The 22,452-nt window shown below is 41.4% G+C and overlaps 1 protein-coding gene across 12 annotated transcripts in view; it reads left to right on the forward strand.

The window, feature by feature from the left end:
* Positions 1–22,452, forward strand: part of LOC306963952 (membrane-associated guanylate kinase, WW and PDZ domain-containing protein 1-like) — a 96,466-nt gene that overhangs the window by 56,486 nt on the left and 17,528 nt on the right. For 4 of the 12 annotated variants that reach the window (XM_079557745.1, XM_079557742.1, XM_079557744.1 and 1 more), the window contains 12 exons: positions 1,216–1,335; positions 5,087–5,275; positions 8,177–8,435; positions 8,658–8,708; positions 8,934–9,016; positions 9,549–9,587; positions 10,505–10,562; positions 10,855–10,961; positions 12,442–12,564; positions 12,649–12,834; positions 13,182–13,790; positions 21,513–21,547. In XM_079557745.1, the coding sequence (XP_079413871.1) occupies positions 1,216–1,335; positions 5,087–5,275; positions 8,177–8,435; positions 8,658–8,708; positions 8,934–9,016; positions 9,549–9,587; positions 10,505–10,562; positions 10,855–10,961; positions 12,442–12,564; positions 12,649–12,834; positions 13,182–13,790; positions 21,513–21,547 (1,859 nt within the window). The remainder of the gene's footprint in view (positions 1–1,215; positions 1,336–5,086; positions 5,276–8,176; positions 8,436–8,657; positions 8,709–8,933; positions 9,017–9,548; positions 9,588–10,504; positions 10,563–10,854; positions 10,962–12,441; positions 12,565–12,648; positions 12,835–13,181; positions 13,791–21,512; positions 21,548–22,452) is intronic. The other 8 variants (XM_079557748.1, XM_079557747.1, XM_079557749.1 and 5 more) reach the window with 8 other exon arrangements.

Below are 22,452 nucleotides of genomic sequence, written 5' to 3' on the forward strand. Positions count from 1 at the left end.
CGTGCATTCGAATAATACTGTACAAAAAATGAGCCGTGAGAGCGTGTGAAGGCACTCAAATGCGTGTGTCTCACGGTGAAAGCGTGAGAGTTGGCAGCCCTGATATAACAATAGCAATACATTTAAAATCATTATAAGCCTTTGCCACTAATTTCATAAGCCTCTGGTTTATTTTCTGAGCAGACCCGCATAGTAGCTGCTGTCTCAATTGTCTGGTGTCATCTTCCTTTGTTTCTGCTTCAAGATGTATCACCACAAACCACAAATCATTCATCAATGCACCTCAAGATCAGGACCCATCTGTTATAATATGGTTCATCCGACTATACTATAATGATTTTTGACATAGGACCTCATTTCCTAGTTGTCCAGAGTGCTGTTGATTTCTTGAGACATTTTTATTAATTCAGGCAGTCCTTATATTTGAAGAGTTTAGTGATGCTAGGCTAGTGCTAGGCTAATGCATGTCTATGGTAGCTAGTAGCCTGCATTAAAAAACAGTCTGACACACTCCACAGTGCACCTGTGGCAAATCACTTTAAAATGTCTGTGTTGACTGAATACTTTTTGAAATATAACCATTTTGCATTCAAAATAACTTATATTTGAGCAGCACAGCTTCGGCGGAGTGATCTGCTAGGTTACTGGAGGTAGGCCTACAGTAGTTTGTTTACCTTCGGCCGGCATTACTACATGTGGAATTCACAAAGGAGCTTTCTACAAATCAGATATGGCAACGTTTGGAGGACTACCCCATGATTTTGAAGAAGTTTTTAATGCAGGCTACTAGTTACCATAGACATGCGCTAGCCTAGCACTAGCCTAGCACCACTAAACTCTTCAAATATAAGGACTGCACGAATGATAAAAATATATCTATGTCCAGAAATCAACAACACTCTGGATATCTAGGAAATGAGGCCCTATGTCAAAAATCGGCGAAAACCCTCCTTGATATTTGCACTTTCTTAAATCCTGATTTCACTTGCATTCTGGCTATTTTATATTCATTTTCTTGGGCTGATGAAGTCGGTTTGTTGGCCTGCTATTATAACGTTGTGACGTAGTTGCGCGCTCCACCACAAACAGATGTTTAATTTACCACTTGGAACTATTTGGAGTCATAATTTAACTTTTCCTTGTATGTTATTGAGAGGAAGCTGGCAAAAGCTGAAGTAACACAGGCCAAGCTAATTGTTTTTCTCTCATCTTTAGGTACAACCCGGCCTCCTCGAGACGGTGAGGTCCCAGGAGTGGATTACAACTTCCTGTCTGTGGAGGACTTCCTAGAACTCGAGGAGAACGGAACTCTTCTGGAAATAGGAACGTATGAAGGTGAGTGCCACGGTGGCGGCCATGACTATATCTCAGGCACTGTTTACAGGGCAATAATCTCCATCGAAACGCAGCCGCCACGTCCTCTCTCGATCTGCGTTAAATTATAAAATAATGAAGTGTCAACAAAACCGTAGAAACTGCAGTCCATGCCTTTGCCCAGTAAACAGCGTTCCTAACAAATGCTTTTATAAACACCGTGAGTACACAGAGGAATACATCTATTCTACTTCCTACTGTTCAAGAGGCGCTAGCCCACAGTTAGCTTTGCCCGTTGGCCTGTTAGCTTCTGCGGATTGTGATAAGCCAACGTTTTGCTAAATGTTCATCAACAATTCAAAACCTGTAGACAGAATACAGTGACTTACCTGTCCGCCATGTCATAAACCTCAGAAATGCGAGCCAAAAGTGGTTTTGTAGAACAACTGAGAGCAGCGAGGGAGCTGTTTTCCATTAGTGTGTATTGGGGCTGCCGGGTCAGAGCAGGGAAAGTTGCAAGTGTAGTTTTCTGGCTAGAGACGCCAGGGGGAGATGAAAGACCCCCCAATCATCCCATTAACACTTGTATTACCCCAGAGGGACTACGCAAAGGAATTATAAAGGTAAAAAAGTCACTTAGTTCTGCTAATTGTAATGATGTTGTTCAGTAAAATATTTGAATTTGGAAGTATTTTAGCTTCATTTTGAAAACAACACTCAGTTCAGTTAACCATGTGGTGAAAATATTGGCAGAATTCTCGAGGTAGGGGGTACTAGGAGTAAAAATCAACGATTCAAGGGGTCCGTGAGGCAAAAAAGGTTGGGAACCACTGGTGTAAAAGACACGTGTGTCTGTTAACAACGTACCGCTGTTTTGTCGCCGTGTAAACTGCGCCTCAGCTGACATAGTGTTGCAAGTCACGGGTGTCCACAGGTGTCCCGATTCACCACAGCTACACAACTACATAAAGCAGCCTTCAGCATTTATTCTTCCCAACATGCAGCGAGCCAAGATTTAAGTGGTTTTGATCCCCATGAAACATCAGGTGCAAGCAACAAATTTCCCTTCTGCAAATGACTGCAAGTAGGCCCCTAGTTTGGAGTAGGATTATTTAGGTTGGTACTAATTGAAAAAAAGTACTCGTTTGTGATACTTTTATCTTCTTGTGCCACCTCAAAAGACCACACAAAAATGAACTAAAACAGGACTAAACACAGAACACTGCAAAAACTCAGTCCACGTCTACCATTGTACTACATACCAAATGAAACAAAAGTAAATAAAACATAAACTAAACAAGTTCAAACTAAGACAAAACAAAAAAAGCACAAAAAAAGAATTAACTCATATAATAATGATTTATTTTGGGCTAAACAAGGTCTGAATGAAGACTAAATGAATAAGGACTTGTGTAACCCAGGTGGGGCCAACTTTGCAATAAGTTCAAAACAATCTGGTGATACTCACGCTGCAATTTGAGAACAGTCGCCCTTATACAGTATGTGTTTGTTTGCTTTCAAGAATTTTATCATTGTGCACAGAGTAAATAGTAAAGTCATGTGAACCAATTAAACTCAATTGTTGATCACAGAGATAACATAATATACAGCACATAATATGCATTTTTTTTTTACCTGTTTCACCTGGGAGACTTTGTTCATTTGATTAAAGGTGATTTCTGATGTATGCCAATAAAAGTAATTTAGCCGACACAAAAGTTAGTGACATACAATACAGACGTCTGTAATAGACTGTCCCAGGCAGTTGTGAGCAGTTGGTTGGTTTTGATTATGCAGTGCATGATGGGAAAGAGGATGTATCCAGGAGGCAGCAGGTCGCTTCGCATCTGCCCCTCTCAGTCTGATTAGGACAGCACAAGTCTGACAGAAACCCCCGTGAACAGTGTGTATGAGTGCGCGGGGACTGTAGCAGGAGTGGTGTGTGTTTCTGTGTGTATTTGGTCGTGAGTTTGTGACTGTGAGAGTAGCACGGCGCAGGCAGCAGAGACTGTTACGACGATAATCTGCTTGGCACCAGCTCCTCTTTTGTTGGCACATTTCTTCTTTTCACACAGACAATGTCAAATACCTGTCCACAGGACTCCACCGGTGCACAAAAGAGACATGCCTTGAGTAGTCATTTTGGATTTTGTCATAAGTAAGGAGAATATAATTTTGCTTTAATACCTTTTAAAGTAAGTTATTTGAGATTCTTTGCTCCTAAAAGAGTAAAAGATTTCCGTGATGAAAGTAGTACACTGTCGAAGTTGAAAAATCCAAACCAGAGAGGCAGCAGTACTCGGTGTAGAGTCAGATCTATTAATGACAGTAACCAAAAGTTCAAACAGGCAATTCAGAGGCAGTCAGTAGAGGCATTGTAACATAAATCCACCAACACAATGTCCTCTTTTTTACAAAGTCCACAGATTGTTTTAATATGCTATATGACGTGTATAATGAACATGCAATACAAAATGTCTTGATGTTTGGTGCCACTAGTGAGATAGTCTGTCCTTGGCACATATTCTAATCATATCTGGAAGGTACAAAGCGTTATACATCTATATCATCTCATCCCAGTATCAGTGCATGACACATGGCCTAATTCTCTTTAGCTTACAAGAAAACATATAGTTTGAAAGTATAGTATGAAATGAAATTTGAAATACTAATATGGAAAACTCCTGTTCGACTAAAAGCTAGCGTAAATACCAATTCTATCTAAGTATTTCAATATACTACCTGTAATAACTAATGAAGAACTGTATTTTTGTAATGCATTCTTCCTACGTTATTTTATTTCCTGACTGGCCTACCGATTTGTCACACTAAATTGTAGAGCTAATGATTTTTCTAAATTGTTGGCTGTCAAGTCGAGTGCTATTTCTCCCAAGCCAATGAAAGTAGTACGATTACATAATTGTGTTGAATTATGTATGTGTGATTCATTTTGGATCAGCAGTATCTTGTATCAGCTGTGAGCACAAGGAGAGCATTTCTGCTTCACACTCATCGATCAGACTGGATTTAAACTATATAACCTAGTGTTGGGCTATTTGTAGAAAGGTTTGCAACGGAACATATAGCGCAGGAAAAGGGTAAACTGGGATTAAGGCTTCTGTTGTTAGAAGTCAAGAACCAGGAGTGTAAACAGACTGCATGTTCAAACCTTTCAGGTGTCGTCTTTCTGTAGTTGCCATTGTGGATCATTTTCCTCTCACTTATACTTCTACATTCCCTTCTCTCACACTAGCTATAAGTACACTTTCACTGAATCAATGGTCATCTTCAAGGCCTTCTCAGTCAGGCCTTTTTGTAATCAGGAGTGCATCCAATATTGTAAATATACTGTATTTTCCCCCAGATTGTAGATTTGAGCATTGAATTTACAGGTAGAGCTGAAATTGTCATAAAAAAAATCAGCAGCAGCCATTTGTCAGGTTGTGTTTTTTCACATTTTCAATTGATATACTGAATAAAGTTCACACCTGGGGGCAGGCTCGTTACCCACCAAAAATGGTTGTACCACCCACTTTTGGATACCAATCAACCAGTTCAGATTCACTGTTTTAGACAAAGTGTGTGTTTTATTCGTTGTTGTCACATTGTGCATTTCCCATTAGCAGCTTGAGATTTTTTATTCAAGTAAAACCCTCCACATGCTCTCGCTCTCCTCTCTGGCAATCCTTTGTACCCTCTGCTTTTTCTTCCTCCATCTCATGCCTTTCCTTGCCTCTCTCTGAGCATGCTAATGTGCTTCCTTGTTTCCTAGGAAACTATTATGGGACCCCCAAGCCACCGCGGCAGCCCATCATTGGGACAGTGATCCTCGGTGCTCCAGACTCACAGCAGTCCACCCCGAAGCGCACCAAGTCCTACAATGACATGCAAAACGCCCGAGTAGTGCCTGCTGACGACGACGATGACGACCAGGCCTCGGAAATGAACAACAGTTTCACAGGTGGGCTCCTCGCTGCTTCTATATGCTGCATGAGTTCCCTCTTTGCATGCTTGTTTACCTAAAGGGGTACAAAACCAACTTTTGTTTAGATTTGTCATAATGTTATATTAATCAAAACCATACAGACCTGTATTTTCATTCATACATGCACTAATCAGCACTAATCAGTAATCCTAGTATATATTTAGTCCATCTCAAGACACTTGCTGACAACGGTGTCTTGGTGGGACTGGTTGGACGACGGTGGCGCAGATGGTAGAGAGGGTCGTCTCATGATCGGAAGGTCGGGGGTTTGAATCCCACCTCCTGAAAGTGCACACTGTCGTTGTGTCCTTGGGCAAGACACTTCACCCACATTGCCCCCAGTGTCTGCGAACATTGGTGTATGAATGAGAGTATGAATGGGTGAGTGGAGCCTTGCTGTAAAGCACTTTGAGTGCCTAATGTAGGTGGAAAAGCGCTATATAAGTTGAGACCATTTGACAATTGTATATATTTATCAGTGTCCAATCCATGAATCTGATTAAAAGACACTTTCACAAAGCTTGCTATTATCAGGGTGTTGTCAAATTGATTTCAAAGATGATCATTCCCCTGGTTTTCAGCTTTTGTGACGTTTGAATAATTTTTCACTGCATGCCACATTTTTTTAAACTTTTCTTTACTTCTTCTACTAAAATAGGCCAGATATAGCAAGGGAGTGGCAATTTCACGATAAATTTCCAGGAACTTTCAATGGGAACATTATCTCAGGAATTTTGAAAGGTTGAAAACTGTCAAAACTACCCAAAAAAATAAATTGAAATACAAGCTTTTATTTTATGACAGACATTCTCATCATTGAAAAATACCTCAAACAAACATGTGATTTTGCTGTAAGTGGCTCAGCTTTCCTAAGACATGACATAACTTTACCGGGAGTGGGTACGTCTCCAGCTCGTTTCCATGGAGATGTCGACTAAAGTCAGCAGAATTTGAGATAAGCAGGTTAGGTTCCCATCCAAATCCATTCTTTGATTTCTCACTGCAGAAATAGCATTTTCCGTCAAGCTGGTCATTAGGAGCAAGTATTGTAGTGATGGCAACAGTATAGTCCAAAATGGTACGCAGTGTACCTTTAAATAAACATTTGATTTTTGTGTTTTTCATTGAATCAACTATTAGTGGGATGCTATCCATTAACTATGTTTTATAACCATAAAACATGCATTTAAAGGAATAAGCCACTGTTTTTTCCATACTGAGATATGTTCCTGCCTGAGCTTAGACGAGTTGATGTGTAACTGTCTGGTGTTTATGCGTGCGCTCAGTCACGCAAAAAGACCGAACATGTTGGTAGCATTTAGCCTCTCCTCCTCTTCTCTACCGACCCAAACGGGGGTGAAGTTAGAATCGACCAAGTTCTTCCACGTTTCCTCTATTTAAATACAGTTACGTGAGCGTTTACACAATCCAAGTATAGTCACACAAAATTAAACATGTCGATTTTCAAAGCTGATAAAAAGGGGCACTATATTTTAAGCGTAACAATACCTTAGGAGCACTTCGACGTCCGTGCAGTAAAGTGGAAGTGCTCCTAAGGTATTATTACGCCTTACAAGGTCCATAGAGGAGAGAAGAAGAGGCTGAATGCCAACAACATGTTCTGTGTTTTTGCGTGACTGAGCACACGTGCAAAGACCAGACAGGTACGCATCAACTTCTCTAAGCTCAGGTAAGAACATATCTCAGAATGCGAAAACTATTCCTTTAAGTAATGTCACACCCTCGACCCATACAAGGAATGTGAGGCTTCATGTCCTCCGGCAAAATTTTATATCATCAATCAATTATATATAAACAGACCTAAATTATAGAACCATCTCTACAGACTGACGCACACTCTTAAAACTATATACAGTTGTAATGCTATATACACTTGGGGAATATATGCAAGATACACCTAAAACACTGTCCTCTTCAGGCTTCAGAACCACAGTGTTGGATATTTCAGTGTACAACTATCAAATCAGATTTATATGTTGCAGTTTATATCTGTCTGTGTACAAGCAATATTCAGTTTATGTCCTGTTTATTCCCATTAGTTCCTTTATATATATATCCCAATTATTCTATGCTAATTCCCATGAAAAGTTTCCAGCATCAAAAATTCACCTAGATCCTGTATGGCATGAAAAAAGACATTTAAAAAATATGTTAATCATTAATCACATTTTGTGTTCTGTTAAGTTGATTTCATTTTGTCAGCATACACACACTTCCATTTGCCTTATAAGGAAGGGAAAAAATAAATATTGCAAAATCATGCAATTGTAAGATTTTAGGTTGCCCTAGAAAAACAACTTTTATGGCTTAAATCCTTTTCCCCTGCACATTTTTGATTGGACTAATGAAACTAATTACCTACATTCTTTTCTTTTAACTGAGTCTCTCCCCCAGGCTGTGTTGTTTTCCTGATGCTGGGAATGTATGCTTTCTGTGTCCCCATGCCAAGCTGCAGAGGGTGAATTAGCATTTGATCAAGTCTGAAAGGCCCAGGAAGTGTAGGAGCACAGTGAGCCAGAGCTGTGGCTGGGGGTAGGGTTGAGTGTGCTTTCAGGAGAGAGGAGCCTAAGGGTGGGGCCGTAGATTGGGGGTAAAGTGGGGGGTTTGGAAGTTTGGAAAGCACTGTTTTGTTGTAGACATTTGCATAGTCCAGTGGCTTTTACTCCAGAGGAGAAGTGGGTGAGAACAAACCCAAGCATGGTGGGAAAAATATGTTCAATATGTTCCTTATATTGTAAAATGCCATAGTTGTTATTGCATGCTCTGTGTTGCTGCATGCTTTTGTTTTTTGCATGAAACATAAACTTTTTTATATTTCTCTCTTTTTGTTGTTGTGTCGTGCTTTGTCGTGCCCAGGATCCTTAGTGCGTAGTCTCTTCCCCTCTCCTTTGCTGTGCACAGGTAACCCAAACGACCCGGACGAGAGCCGCGGTGGTATTCTCCGGCCCTACGCAGCACATGCTCCTATTGGTCTGAACAATGCAGCCATCTCCACATCAGACAGCGGGCAGCAGACACTGGCTGAGCCACAGGTCTCTCCTGATGACCCTCTGGGACCACTGCCTGAGAACTGGGAGATGGCCTACACTGAAAATGGAGAGCTCTACTTTATAGAGTATGTACTTGGTTTATTTCAGAGGTGGCAACATTAGCTTCTCTGTATTTTACCTGCATTCTTGTTTGCCCATTGGCTTCCCACTGTCACTGTACTTTAAGGCCTTCCCTCTCCACTTGCCCCGCCCCCTGGTGGCACTGCCTTCCTGTTAATTCCATCAGCCCCGATCTCTGAAGGAGATCAGATCTGATCACCTGACTACTCCACCTCTCTGTCTTCCAGCAGCACAGCAGAGGCGCCCCACACAGTTATGGCTGTGTGTTCACAGGGCTCGTATGTCTATTTATTACAAAAATATGATCATTATCAGGAACTGTCAGTGCACTTCTGCCTGTGTTGCTTGCTTTAATTTAGTGTTTTCTGCAAAAGCTTCTTACAAACTTGCTGACGTGCTTGTTTCTGTAATTCTCATTGACGCACTCTCGCCCCTGCTGTGCTTTTATAAGTTGCATTGACAGCTTTTGTTGAATCATGCTCTCTTCTGTTTGTTCTTCTCAGCCACAACACAAAGACCACGTCATGGCTGGATCCTCGGTGCAGAGACAAAGGCTCCCGACCACTGGAGGAGTGTGATGACGATGGTAAGCTCCAGATCATTTACACAACACAAAGCACATTAACACCCCAGTGAAGTGCCACATGTACTCACTGTTGGTTATCGCTGTAGCAGCCCTTAATCCACCGTACACCATACTGTGGGCATCCTCATTGTAGAGTATTTGTAAATTGATTTATTTTTAAAGACCTGCATTGCAACACAATCTCAATACATACACAATTTCATCCCTGTAAGTCAAGAGTTGGATCAATGCTCATGATGGCTCAGTTTGTGTTTAGTTATAAAATTGCACCATCCAGTGGTCACACAAAAAGTTGCACCAAAGAGTATTAAGTAAAGAGTATTTGCTCACTGTAAAACTGCTATGTAAAATGATAGATGTTGTGATGTCTTCTTCAACTAAGGAGGTTTGTTTTGTTTCTTGTTTTTCTCTGGACTGTTTATTTTCCATCCTTTGTTTGTTTACCTTCCCATATTCTCTTCGTACAATCTTTTCTTCCCATCTTTGCTCTCTTCATTTTGCTTTTTTGTCTCATCCTGCTTTCGTCTTGGAGAAGAAGGGATACATACAGAGGACCTGGAGAGTGAATTAGGTATGAGCATTTGCATTTAACACAAAACATGTTCTTGTTCATGGTTTACAGTGTGCTGTATAATCCTACTATGCATACCAATACAAATGGTAATGTCACTTGTCAGCGCCAAGCTGCCGTCTTTCCCTCTTCAAGTGAGCTTTGATGCTTCACACATTTATTGTGGCCTAATTTGCCTTTTCGATGTTGAAACTTCTATAGCGGTGGATGTAACTACTTTAAGTGCTTTATGTTGTGGGCCAACGATCAAACCAGCAAACTTTGGGATAGTGGGATCACCCAAGCAGCCAGTATCAAATTATTCTCTTTTGTCACAAATACATTTTTCAGAACAAGGACATGCAATGCTGTTGAGGGCACTGGCTTTAAATGTTCTTGGAGCCACTTCACAGAGAAGAGGCTCAGCTGGCGATCCCATCCCATTTGTAGCATGAAAAAACAAGGTTGTTATGGAATGAGCTACATCTCCAACAAGACATTGAGTGTCTGGCTCTGGCCTTATTATTGCTGGCCCCGCGCATGCTGAGAGTCTGTGATTATCGATTGTGAAACCCAGTCTCTCTTAAAAGTTGTTTACTGGACTTGGGGAAAATCCCACAGTAACATAAGGAGCTAATGTCTCTGAAATCAAATACTGCTGAGGAAAACCATAGTAGTCCGAGGCCTCATCTTTCAGCCACTTCCTAATGTACATGGTTCTCTAGAAGAGCGTTTCATCTCAAGATAAGAATAAATAACAGCGAAGGGGTATCAATAAACTACAAGCAGTGATGAAAGCGAAAATCTCCGTCTGCTTCTTGGCTCCATTTTGATACTGATTTGATATATAAATATATATATGTATATAAATGTAACAACAATAACCTCTTAATTTGACTAAAATAAATAATGCTCATTGTGTGTGTTGTGTTTTTCAGAGTTGCCTCCAGGATGGGAGAGGATAGATGACCCAGTGTACGGTGTATATTATGTTGAGTAAGTTCCTCTCTTTGTGCTTCCAATCCTCATTATCCAACCATTACCTTAAAAATAATATATCGTTAGCGCTTATGTTGACTTAGCAGTTTTGATCGATTAGGCCAGATGCTGCCACAAGAAGTCACAAGCCAGTTAACTGTTTCCGTCTGTTCTGAAAGTCATACTTCCTTTGTAATCACAACCTCACAAGGGAAACTAATTTGTTATTTGCTTGTTGCTAGTGGTCAGGTAACCAACAAAGTGGACAGACTTCCAAGGTAACCCTGTTGTGTTGCTGTCTGTGTCACAGTCATATCAATAGGAAGACGCAGTATGAGAACCCGGTGGTGGAGGCTCGGCGCCGCAAAATCCTGGAGCAGCAGCCGCAGCCTCCTGAAGGTGAGCGGTATATTCGAGGTTCGTTTCCTGCCCTGGCACGGCATCATTTCTTTCTTTCTTTGTGTTTGTCTCGTCTTTATCGTGAGAGTGTCTGTGCCACGGGTTTGGACCAGCTGCATTTCTCTGTGTCTGTGATGATGATGGCCGTGCGACAGAACAGAAACTTGAACATCTCACAAATGTTGTTTCTGCATCTGCACTGGTCCAAATCCTGGTGCTGTCGTCTTGTGTGTATGATTTTATTTACGTGCGTTACAATCATTAGTGCTGTGTTTTTCATTCATACATTTAGGGCGAAACATTAACCAACTTTAGTGTAGCACATTTCCTACTCCTAAATTAGTACCACCACAATAAAGGACATTGGCTGAAGAGAACTTAAGTAACTGAAGTAACTGTACTTCTTGGAGTAGATGTATCACACATACATTTGCGCATTTTTGAGTTACAGTTTTGAAGTAGTAGTAATTAATAAAGCAGTACCAACCAAGTAACTTGTTTACCTTAATAAATCCTTTTCGTAGTCCCTCTGAGGGTAATACAAGTGTTGATGATTGGGGGGTCTTTCATCTCCCCCGGTGTCTCTAGCCAGAAAACTACAATTGCCACTTTCCTGCCTCCGGGTCGGAGTCACCAATACACACTAATGGACTCACGAAGAAGACGCTTACAGGCTAACCGGCAAAGCTAACTGCGGGCTAGTGCCACTTAAAACAGTATTTAAAGCCAAGTTTGAGTGAAAAAAAAATATCTCCATTGTGTAATTGGGTTGTGGCACAATGTACAATATTCCTTTTTCCCTTTGTCGTAGTATTTACTCTCACGGACAATTAATGAGCAGCATGTGCAGTGGCGCTTATGGCCTCTAGGGGCATGAGTTACTTAGTACTGCTTTAAGTTTATCTTCTAGAAATATTCTTTTCTTTTTTTAATTCAAATTACATTTAGACTAAAACATATATTATCATATAGCTCATATAGTTTCTCACCAGGCCTACTCAAGTTGTATTTTCAAGAACTTTTTTTTTACCTTTACAAGGTACTTGAACTTTTTTTTTTACGTCTTGAGCAAAATTATTTTAAGGTAGCGCTGTAACTTCAGTACTTAAGTAAATATATTGGCTGCTGTACCATTGTCTGACAACATAAAGCAGCAAAAAAGGGTGCAAGGGGTCATTAGTATTCACACAATACTACACAAGCATTTTACAATCGTGAAACTCCTCAATTTTATATCTTCAAAGCAAATAAAAATGGCACTAAAACATTTCAACTGCAAAAGACTCATGATTGTACATATTAGAGTTTTTTTTCTAAGAAAGCCTTGCGTTACCAAGAGTTACCATGATCATTAAATGAGACTCCTTAGACATTGACATATGTGCAATAACACGATGTGCTTCAAGCTTTGTGCGTGAGTGTGGTATGTGTCTTAAATGGTTGAATGGTTCATCTGTTTATGTGGATATAACAAAACCTGATGGATTTACTTAAACAGAGTGGATAGAAGAGCATTCTTCAGCAGCAGCTCCTTTGGCCAACTACGTTCCAAATCATCTAGAGACATACAGGGATCCACAAGTCCTGCCCACTCTACCTGCGGGCCCCACTGGAGTTAAACGTAATGCTACTTCTGTCTACAGCTTGATTTAAGGGCGAATTTATTGGCAAACAAACTGCTAAGACTCTCTCCACTGCTCTGTAGGAGGGAAGCCTTTCTTTACCAGAAACCCAGCTGAGCTCAACGGCACTTTCATCAACACGAAGCTAAAGAAGAGCCGGCGTGGGTTTGGGTTTACTGTGGTCGGAGGAGACGAGCCTGACGAGTTCCTCCAGATCAAGAGCCTGGTGCTGGATGGACCTGCAGCGGTGGATGGCAAGATGGAGACAGGTGCATTACATAGACTCCAGCCACAGGGGGCACTCTTGTAATGGTTTAGTGCAGTAATATTATGTGATCTTCATATTGTATAATCATCTACAGTTATACTAATGACTATTGAAGTAGTTATTAGTAGGTGACTTATTTTTATTGTGTATTTTAATTCTTAACAACATTTAACAAAAACATGAGTAATCTTCATCCTCATTTTGATTTAACTGCAGCTCTCTCTTTATGATGAAACCTGTTTTCTGTGTATAGATCAATAACGATTATGGATTACTAAATTAGCTATCATTTTTTAAAATAGTGGATAACACACGATTAATCTGACCAGTCATGTCTTGTCTTTGCAGGTGACGTCATTGTGAGTGTGAACGACACCCTTGTGCTGGGATACACGCATGCTCAGGTGGTCAAGATCTTCCAGTCCATCCCCATCGGGTCCATGGTGGACCTGGCCTTATGTCGCGGCTACCCACTGCCCTTCGACCCCGACGACCCCAACACCAGCCTGGTGACGTCAGTGGCCATCTTGGACAAGGAGCCCATCATCGTGAACGGACAGGAGTCTTTCGAGCAGTCCAACCAAGTGGGACCAGTGAACGGTATGAGGGAGCCGAGACCGCACAGCCCCTCCGCGGACGTGGCCTCCAACGGGTCCCACGGCTACTCCAGCGACGTGGTTACTTTGGCGTCCTCTATAGCCACGCAGCCCGAGCTTATAACCATCCACATGGAGAAGGGGGACAAGGGCTTCGGCTTCACCATTGCGGACAGTCTAACGGGCGGAGGGCAGCGGGTGAAGCAGATCGTGGACTACCCTCGCTGCAGGGGCCTGAAAGAAGGGGACATTCTGATGGAGGTCAACAAAAGGAACGTCCAAAACATGAGCCACAACCAGGTGGTGGACCTGCTGAGCAAATGCCCCCGGGGAAGTGAAGTTACCATGCTGGTGCAAAGAGGTATGTGTGTGTTCGTAATTTATTTTCCTCTCTCTTTCACCTAAAACATTTGCGCTGACCCCTTGTTTTGTCTGAATCGCACAAAGTTCTAATGTTGCTTACATAATTGTAAACTAGACATCTGCTGAACAGGGAACAGATTGAGTATCTGGCACAAAAAGTAGGATAAAGGAAGAAGGAACAAGAATGAGGCCGCAGAGTGGGCGAACATCACGGCAGATGATGTAAAGAGTGGACAAATAAGAGTGAATGAAGAATCACTGAAGGAGGGAGCGCATGTTGAAGTGTATGTTACAATGCATTTTCAGTAAAAAAAAGGACAGTGGTGTTAAGTATGTTCAGATTATCGATGGTAATGATGGAGAGCAGTTTTCATGTATCAGTTAGAAGATGTGGTATTTTCTTTCCCAGCATTTAGCAGGTCAATATCCCCGCACAGCGTGTCAGAGGACAATGGTGTGAGCTCCCAGCCTGGATAAACGTAAAATGCTGCATCAGTATTGTGTGGGATAGGCTGAGTGTTAATTTGGAAGTACTCTCTCTCCTTAAATCGCGCGCTCAAGTGAACAGACTGTTCTTTTGCTCGATCAACCTTATTGGATTCTGGTAAATGTCAAAATCATTATGGAACTTTTTAAGGGACAGGGCAGAGTGGCATAGTTAGAAAGATAAGATAAGACAGGACTTTATTGATCTCACAGTGGCGAAAGAAGAGAGAGGGAAAAGGGTCTATGAACGGGTACAATTTCACATGTTTTGCTGTTACTGTTGCTTTCATCAAAAGCAAATAATAATAATAGTAGCTGCAGCAGCAGTAGTAGTTGTACTAGTCATAGTAGTAGTAATGTCAGGAGTAGCTGTAGTAGTATATTAACATCACTACAACTAGTTAAACCAACAACATCCCCCCACCGCTGCCATTAATGCTGCTATTTTTGTATGTTTACTCATCTTCCAGTATGGTATATACAAGCACAGACTAGGGCAGGGCAAAAAATCGTTCTCAATTAAAAATCGCAAGTCAAAATCTATTCATATTTTCAGAAAATCGATTACATTTTTTTAATGTTCTAGTTTTTAATCTACACACACTGACTTTTGCACAGCAGTCAGCAGTTATTTTGTTTTGAAAACAAAATTGAGCATCTATTTTGTTTAAAAACAAAATAACTTTGTTTTTACAAAAACAAATTGAATTGTAAATTGAGTTGTTTTTTTCATAGTACAGACCCGCCCAATTTAGAGCAGGAAAAAAATGGAACATATCAGAGCTCAAGACCAAAATGAATTCCTCCTGGAGAATGAAATCCTTCAATTGGTGGCACTGGGTGTAAAAAGTAAAATAAAGGAGGGGGAGTTATGATTATAATAAACCAGTATTGAAAAATTAGGTATTTTAGAGATACTTTACACACAGTAGCAGGTAGTATTATTTTATTAGTGTAATTAAAATTCTGACTGAAATCCTCACTTGATTGGCAACAGCAGAGTTTAGCAGAGAGAGAATATTTGTATGTTTCCACCCCGGATTATACTTGGGTGGAAAGGACTCCCCCTGTGTCAGTCAATATGTTGATCTTTGTAGCAATGCATACTTTCAACCAGCAGGTGGGAGAAATCTGATTCCTCACTAAAGTTTTTAAAGGGGTCCCTCACCTGGTGGAAAATATGGACTTTATCTTTGAAAGTAAACTCCTTCATCTCCTTAATCCAATAATGAACAAGCAGTTCACCCATTTTTTCCAGTTTAAAGAGAATGTTTTTGGCATAAATAATACCTAAATTTAGTAACATGTCTTTGGCTGGCCCAATATTTAGATTGTTTGGTAGAATGCCCAATAAGAATTAATTTGGGATCAAGGGGAATTGAAACTTTCACAATATCCTGCAGAAAAACAACTTGTTTCCAAAAATCCCTTACTTGTGGGCAACTCTTTTATTTTGGACAATTGTAGCACAAGTCGGAGTTCTGAGTATCTATTTCATTAATTCTCTCATTTGTATTTAAGTAGTTTGTTATTGGATCTTCTTATAAGCTTTTATCCAGTACTCACCAGATTTCTATGTCTGATTGCCATGCCTTAATATAAATGTTCCATGATTCAGAAAAGATACTATAGCATAGTATATAATCAGTCCTTTTTGTAAAGGGTTTTTTAAGGGAACATATTTAGGCTCATTTAGAGGGGTACTATGCTATTCTAGTTGGCAAGAATGATACGGTGACCTTTTAAGTGATCACCATTGCAGAAAAGGTATAATCATTCACAGGCGACAATTACTGGAGCTAAGAGAAGTCGTGTGTGTCATATCTGAGCCGACAGTAGAAATATGAAGGCCAGGGATCAGGAAGTGAGGAGGAGGATTAGAGCAAGAGCAGAGAGGAGATTTGCTGAGCACGGCTAAAGTTCGGCAGTGGGATGGTGCGCATGCATGAAGATTGGTTTTGAGGAATAAGGTTGGGGCTGTGAGACTGGACTGAGGATGGTGCGGGAGAAGAGACTTAATCTGTGACTCACAAATCTGTGAAGCATGGGAGCAAAAAGCAGTTTGTCATTCAATATAGTAGAGTTGAAATACTCATTTTAGCCAACACATAGAAGGGTTTTTCATAGGGGAGGACTCATAAACAATGGATTTTTAAAGGGATATTTCAGGATTTTTGACATCAGGCCTCATTTCTTAGTTATCCAGAGTGTTGTTGATTTCTGGAGATTTTTTTATTTTTATTCATGCAGTCCTTATATTTGAAGAGTTTAGTGGTGCTAGGGTAGCGCATGTCTATGGTAACTAGTAGCCTGCATTTAAAACCTCTTCCAAATCATGGGGTAGTCCTCCAAACATTGCCATGTCTAATTTGTAGAAAGCTCCTTTGTGAATGTGTAGTAATGCCGGCCGCAGGTAAACAAACTACTATAGGTCTGGTAACCTAGCAGATCACTCCGCCGCTGCGTAGTTTACAACCAGGAAGCTGATGCTGCTCAAATATAAGTTATTTTAAATGCAAATTCATGGTCAGGTGCACTGTGCTTGGGTCAGACTGTTTTTAATGCAGGCTACTAGTTACCATAGACATGCACTAGCCCAGCACTAGCCGAGCACCACTAAACTCTTCAAATATAAGGACTGCACAACACTCTGGATAACTAGGAAATGAGGCCCTATGTAAAAAATCCTGAAATATCCCTTTAATCAAAACAACCTTAATATCACGTAATTGTTAATAAGAGCAACATTAACTACATGAATCATAAACAGGGCAAATTACGCCTTAATTTACAAGCCAGAAGGTTTCTGTGATGCAATATTGATGCATACTGTATTGTAATTCATCATGATCTGAGTGTGAAACGTCAATTAGAATAAAACACATGCATATAGATGACGTCCTGAAAAAATAACTAAATGGACAAGCCATTGACAGTGAGCAAAAAAAGTGAAGCCATGAAAAATGGGATTAAATCAGTGAATGAAATAGGAAAAACAACATGACCAGGCTGTAGCAATGTGTCGCAGAAAATTGTAGATATAAAAAAAAGTTTTAAGATTATCTCTACGTTTTTCTGCCATATTGTTTCTTTGGTATTCCTGCAAAAATAGTAGGAAGCCCCCTCAAGCACCCAGCTAATTTCCTCCTTAATCCACAATGCCTCCTCCCCGCCCTTAGAAAACATCTGGCTAGTTCAGATGCAGAGTTGCCTCCCATTAAAGGAGGCCAGGGCAGCTCCAACTCCTCCATCTTGTCTTCCTCCCATCTACCGCTGTTTCCATGACAATCGTGCACAGCGCATCTGTCCCTCGGGACCGAGCCGCTCCAGACGAGAGAAAATGAGAATCCAGGAAACAGAGTGAACATAGGTACAGGAGTTAAACAGTGGTGTTTTTCAATTAGAGTTTTGGAAGTAGAATTAAGGACATTAGGGGGAGGCGACGAGTGTTTAGAGTGAGACAGTTCAGGCAAGTAACGAATACGGATTGTGATTATGTGGGCAGAACTCTGGAGGTTCAAAGTAAAATGAAAAACTCCTACTTTTGATGCAGTGAGTCATACAGCATATCTCCGCCACACCCTTAAAACTAGATTACTCTAACGATGCAAACCTTCACTGCTCGCAAGATAAAAGATCCACTGCATTGAGGAGGTGCTTCTAGTGGTGTGTGGGTAATGTGGAGGAGAAACCAAGGCCACTCAACACAGGAGCAGCGTCACTTTGAAAAAACCCTGAACGTCTGAAAAACCTTCTGCTGCCTCTCTCTCCCCCCGACGCCCACTTTCCTTATTAACTAGTAGCTGATCATCGATGACATCTGCTGTTTGTGGCCTACACCCGCCCACACGCGAGCGCCGCAGTTCTCGCGGAGATATAGGTGCGACCGGTCCCCGTCGCTCTAAACATTAATTAATCACACCATAAAGCAGAATCATGCAAAAACGTCAGCGCGTCATCCTATTTGTGGGTTTGTGTCAGATGGCTTTTTCCTCTCAGATAGGCCAATTGCAGGACATTTGGCTATATATGTTTTGTGCAGTTGCTGGAATCAAGTGAAAATTGGTGTGGCGTAGAGATTGCGATTATATTTCCAAAATCATGTTCGGTCTAATCCAAGAATCACATGCATTTTTTAGAGCATGCTTGTAGAGCTCTGAACTGCATCGTGATTTGCTGTATACCTTTCCAGTTCGCAGACAACGTCATAACCTACATAATTGTATTCGTGGTCTGCTCATTGGAACCGTTCCAATTGGGATTTTGATTCGATTGCCTCTAATTGCAGGCCCCAGTATCCAAGCACAGTACAGAGCAATGAGGCCACCGTTTTTAGATACTGAGATATGTTCTTATCTTAGCTGAGACGAGTTCATACGTAACTGTCTAGTCTTTGTCCGTGCGCTCAGTCACGCAAATGTTGTTAGCATTTAGCCTCTCCCAGCACAGGTATCGCCCCAAACTGGGGTGAAGCTTCCCTCTTTAAATACAGTTATGTGAGCCTTTACACAATCTAAGTCTAGTTACACAAAATTAAACATATTGATTTTCTAAGAGGTTAAAAGTGGTACTATATATGTAAGGCGTAGTAATCCGAGCAACAAAAGTGAGATATTACTGCATGGACGTTGACGTGCTCCTATGTTATTACGCCTTAAAATATAGTACCCCTTTTTATCCACTTTGAATGTGTTTTGTGTAACTAGACTTAGATTGTGTAAAGGCTCACATAACTATATGTAACGAGGGAATACGTGGAACAGCTTGGTAGCTTCTAACAGTTTGGAGCTATACCTATACTAGGAGAGGCTAAATGCTAATAACATTTGCGTGACTGAGCGCACGGACAAAGACAAGACAGTTATGCATCAATTCGTCTAAGTTGAGGGAAGAATATATCTCACTATGCAAAAAACGGTAGCCTATTCCTTTAAGGAAAGGCTTGTTAGTGTGATCATACTAGCTTCATTAATGGTGCCACTGTTATGGGTATACTGTAAGGAATGAGCTTCATTTTCCTGCTTCAGCAAAAATAGAATAGGTTGGTCGGATTATGGTGTGTATGCAGAATTTTAATGCTAACATGCAGTGGTCAGGCAAAAAAATTACATTCACTGACAGGGAAAGGGAGTAACAAAGATTCTTGCTTCGTTATGGAACCTGTCAGAGGCAGGGAGACGTGTGTATGTGGGTTAAAGCTAGATTTTTGGTCTGGATCATAGCATCTCCAAACTGTTTGTGCATTCCCTTCGTTCACTTTTATACAAAATACCTGGATTACTGCGCCAATTATACTGCATTTTGTAGCTGCAGATACCAGCAGAGTGCATTCATTCATCCAGTAGGAGGAGCACTCTCTCCTTCACTCCTAGTACTACAAATGTATAGCATGCATACATTTTTAGATGCTGTGCGTGCCGCTTGCATGTCAGGAACACGTGATTCCCATATTTCTTTCAACAGTCGCCCATAAATGTTGCATTCATCCAGATTTCATTATTCTGTGTGTACGCCACTGCCATGTTATGTGAAGAAGATTTATTTAAAAGCAAATTCCCTTTGCACCGTAATGCATATGGAGATGAGCTGCTGACACAGGCAGGCGGGACCGCTCAATTTGGGGGTCACAGTAGTTTTAGTTATTATAAATATTTATACCCCTTAAATACCTCATTACAAACCTTTACCATATGGCCATGCTTCAATTTGATTAATAGTAAGGCGCGATGCCAATTATGACTGCATTTCCAGGGAGAGGATGTGGCAGAGGTTGTTTCAAAGAGAAATTCAGCCCCGTGTATGTGTGTGTGTGCGTGTGTGCGTGCGACTGTGCGTGCATGTTTTTTTTTGGGCTTCCAGGGTCATGCCACCTGCTGCTGCAAAAGACAAGATACTTATTATTGACACCTGACCTTCTGTTGCGCGTCCTTCGCCCGCTTACAATGAGAAAGGAAAAAAAAACGTATTTATCAAGATGGGACTAACAGTTGTGTTGCTTTATTTCAGGGGTCTATAATCTGTGAGGGGACAGGAGGGTAGGAAGGAAGGAAAGAAAAACAAGGGCTGGATGAATTATAAATTGTGTGGAAAGAGAGAGAGAGAGAGTGGGGAGGGGGGTGCCTTCGTAGCAAGAGTTTTAACATTTAATGATTTTTTTGCCAATGCAGCACAAAAAAAGATGGATTCTCGCATGTCATAGTGTGCGTTAATGCGCTGAAGCATGCCGCTAATAACCCTGTGGCCCAATCAGTATTTTGCAGAAGGATTCATGATGAAATATAGGTTGCGACTGGTTTTGTATTCAGCTTCCAGTCTTCTGCTTCCTTCTGTCATTCATTTATTCATTTTGTCTATTTTTACCACCACATAGGAGTAAGTGGCAGCTGCACAAGAAAGCAGACTGTTTTTGGTTTTAGATCTTTTCGTGGGAGTAATTAGGCTGGTGTTAAAATGTCTAGGAGTCTATGCTTTGCGTCTGATAATGATGAATGGGGTTTTATTAATATTCAATGGCAAGTTCTAATAATATCCTACATTTCGGTTGCATCTTCCTCGGATTTGGTTATCAATATTTCACCAGCACAAATGATCTCGGGGTGACTTGGTGTTGACTGCTTGCTCGTGCTGTACGGTGGGTATTTATATGTTGGAGAGATGGAGAAAGATAGTGCTAGGGTGTTGAAGGAGGAGAGTAGGGGGAGGGAGCAGGGAATAGGCACCGGAGAGCAAGCATCAGCTCCTCAATGTAAGCCCTGACTGTGAAGGCAGAGCACTAGAATAATAAAACCAGGCTCTTTTTAATATGGCGTGGAGCGCGTTTTTTGGAGTTGAATTTTTGAAGGAAACGACCTGTAGCTATAGGGACCTGTGGACTGTCGGGCAACCGCAGCATCACTTCTCTTAATACGCTAGATCGTGTTAGAGATCCTTACAACCAGCGGCAGCAGGAGGGAGGGGTGGCGGGTGTGGGGGGGTACGGGGGTCGGCGGTGGAGATCGTTGCAGGATTAGCGACTTGCCCGTGCACACACCGCGTTGTTGTTGTTGTACACGGGGAGAGGGCTGAGAGCTGGAGAAAGCCCCCCTGCAGCAGCAACAACGGGTGCGAAGAGAGGATCTCTTTTGGATCTCGTGCGGGGGGGGGGGGGAGTTTTCTTTTTTCTTCTTTTGGGTGGGGGACAGCGGGAAGAGCCGGTCATTAATGCTCTCTCTGTCTCTCTGCCGATGCTTTGCAGGAGTGGTGCCAGCCAAGAGGAGTCCGAAGCTGGTGGTGAGTATTTGAAACATCTCTCTTGTCTGTTTCCCCCTGTGCATGTTCGCTCCAGTCTAGTTAGGAAAGCAGAGCTATATTAAGAACAAAGGATAAACAGAGATGTGATAGTTCTGTGATGTGTGCATCTGCTGCTTCTGCTCTCACTCTCCTGTCACCGTCACTGCTCTGGGCTTTTCAAGTTTGTCTCTTTGTTGTTTGCCAAATATGTGCCTTCTAGAGCTGTGTGATATTAGGAGAAAATGCAATCTGCGGAAGATGTAGACAAATGCAACACACACTGTAAGTGGCTATGATAAAGTAACATAGCATTGAATTTGAAGCTCGATCGCAAAACGATGTGTTTATTGTTTGTGAAGTCCAAAGTGTTGCAAACATAAAGCATAAAGCAAAATTAGAACTGGAAGCCAGCATTACATTGACTTATTGAACACACAGAGGGGGTTGAAAAGCGTGTCAAGTTGTCATCTGTACCGGGTTGTTTGAATTGAAATAACATTCTGAGTAGTTCAGAGTAGGTGAGCGTTCATGGTAAGCCATTTTTGCACTTTACAACATCCCACAAAGTGCAGTGGATGCATAGAAGTTACAAGGACGTGATCTACAGGAGTTAAGAACTTAAAAAAGGTGATTGCAGCAGTCTGATGGGAGCTGTCCTCTCACTACGTCAACAAGAAGCACAAAGAGGACACTTTGAATAAGACTTTAAAAAAGCGTGCTGCGATTCATTTTCATGACCCATCTCGGTCTGATCAGAAAATCGATAGGGAGAAGATGCCAGTGTTGTTTTTTAGATTACAGTCACCCTGGATCACCCCCTGCACAGGACAGGATGTTAACGTCAAGGAGCATTTTTTACTGCGGACAAACTCAGGCAGCTCATTAGTGCAGAGTTCACACGAGAG

The sequence above is a fragment of the Gobius niger genome, assembly GCF_951799975.1.
Source record: "Gobius niger genome assembly, chromosome: 6".
NCBI lineage: Eukaryota > Metazoa > Chordata > Actinopteri > Gobiiformes > Gobiidae > Gobius > Gobius niger.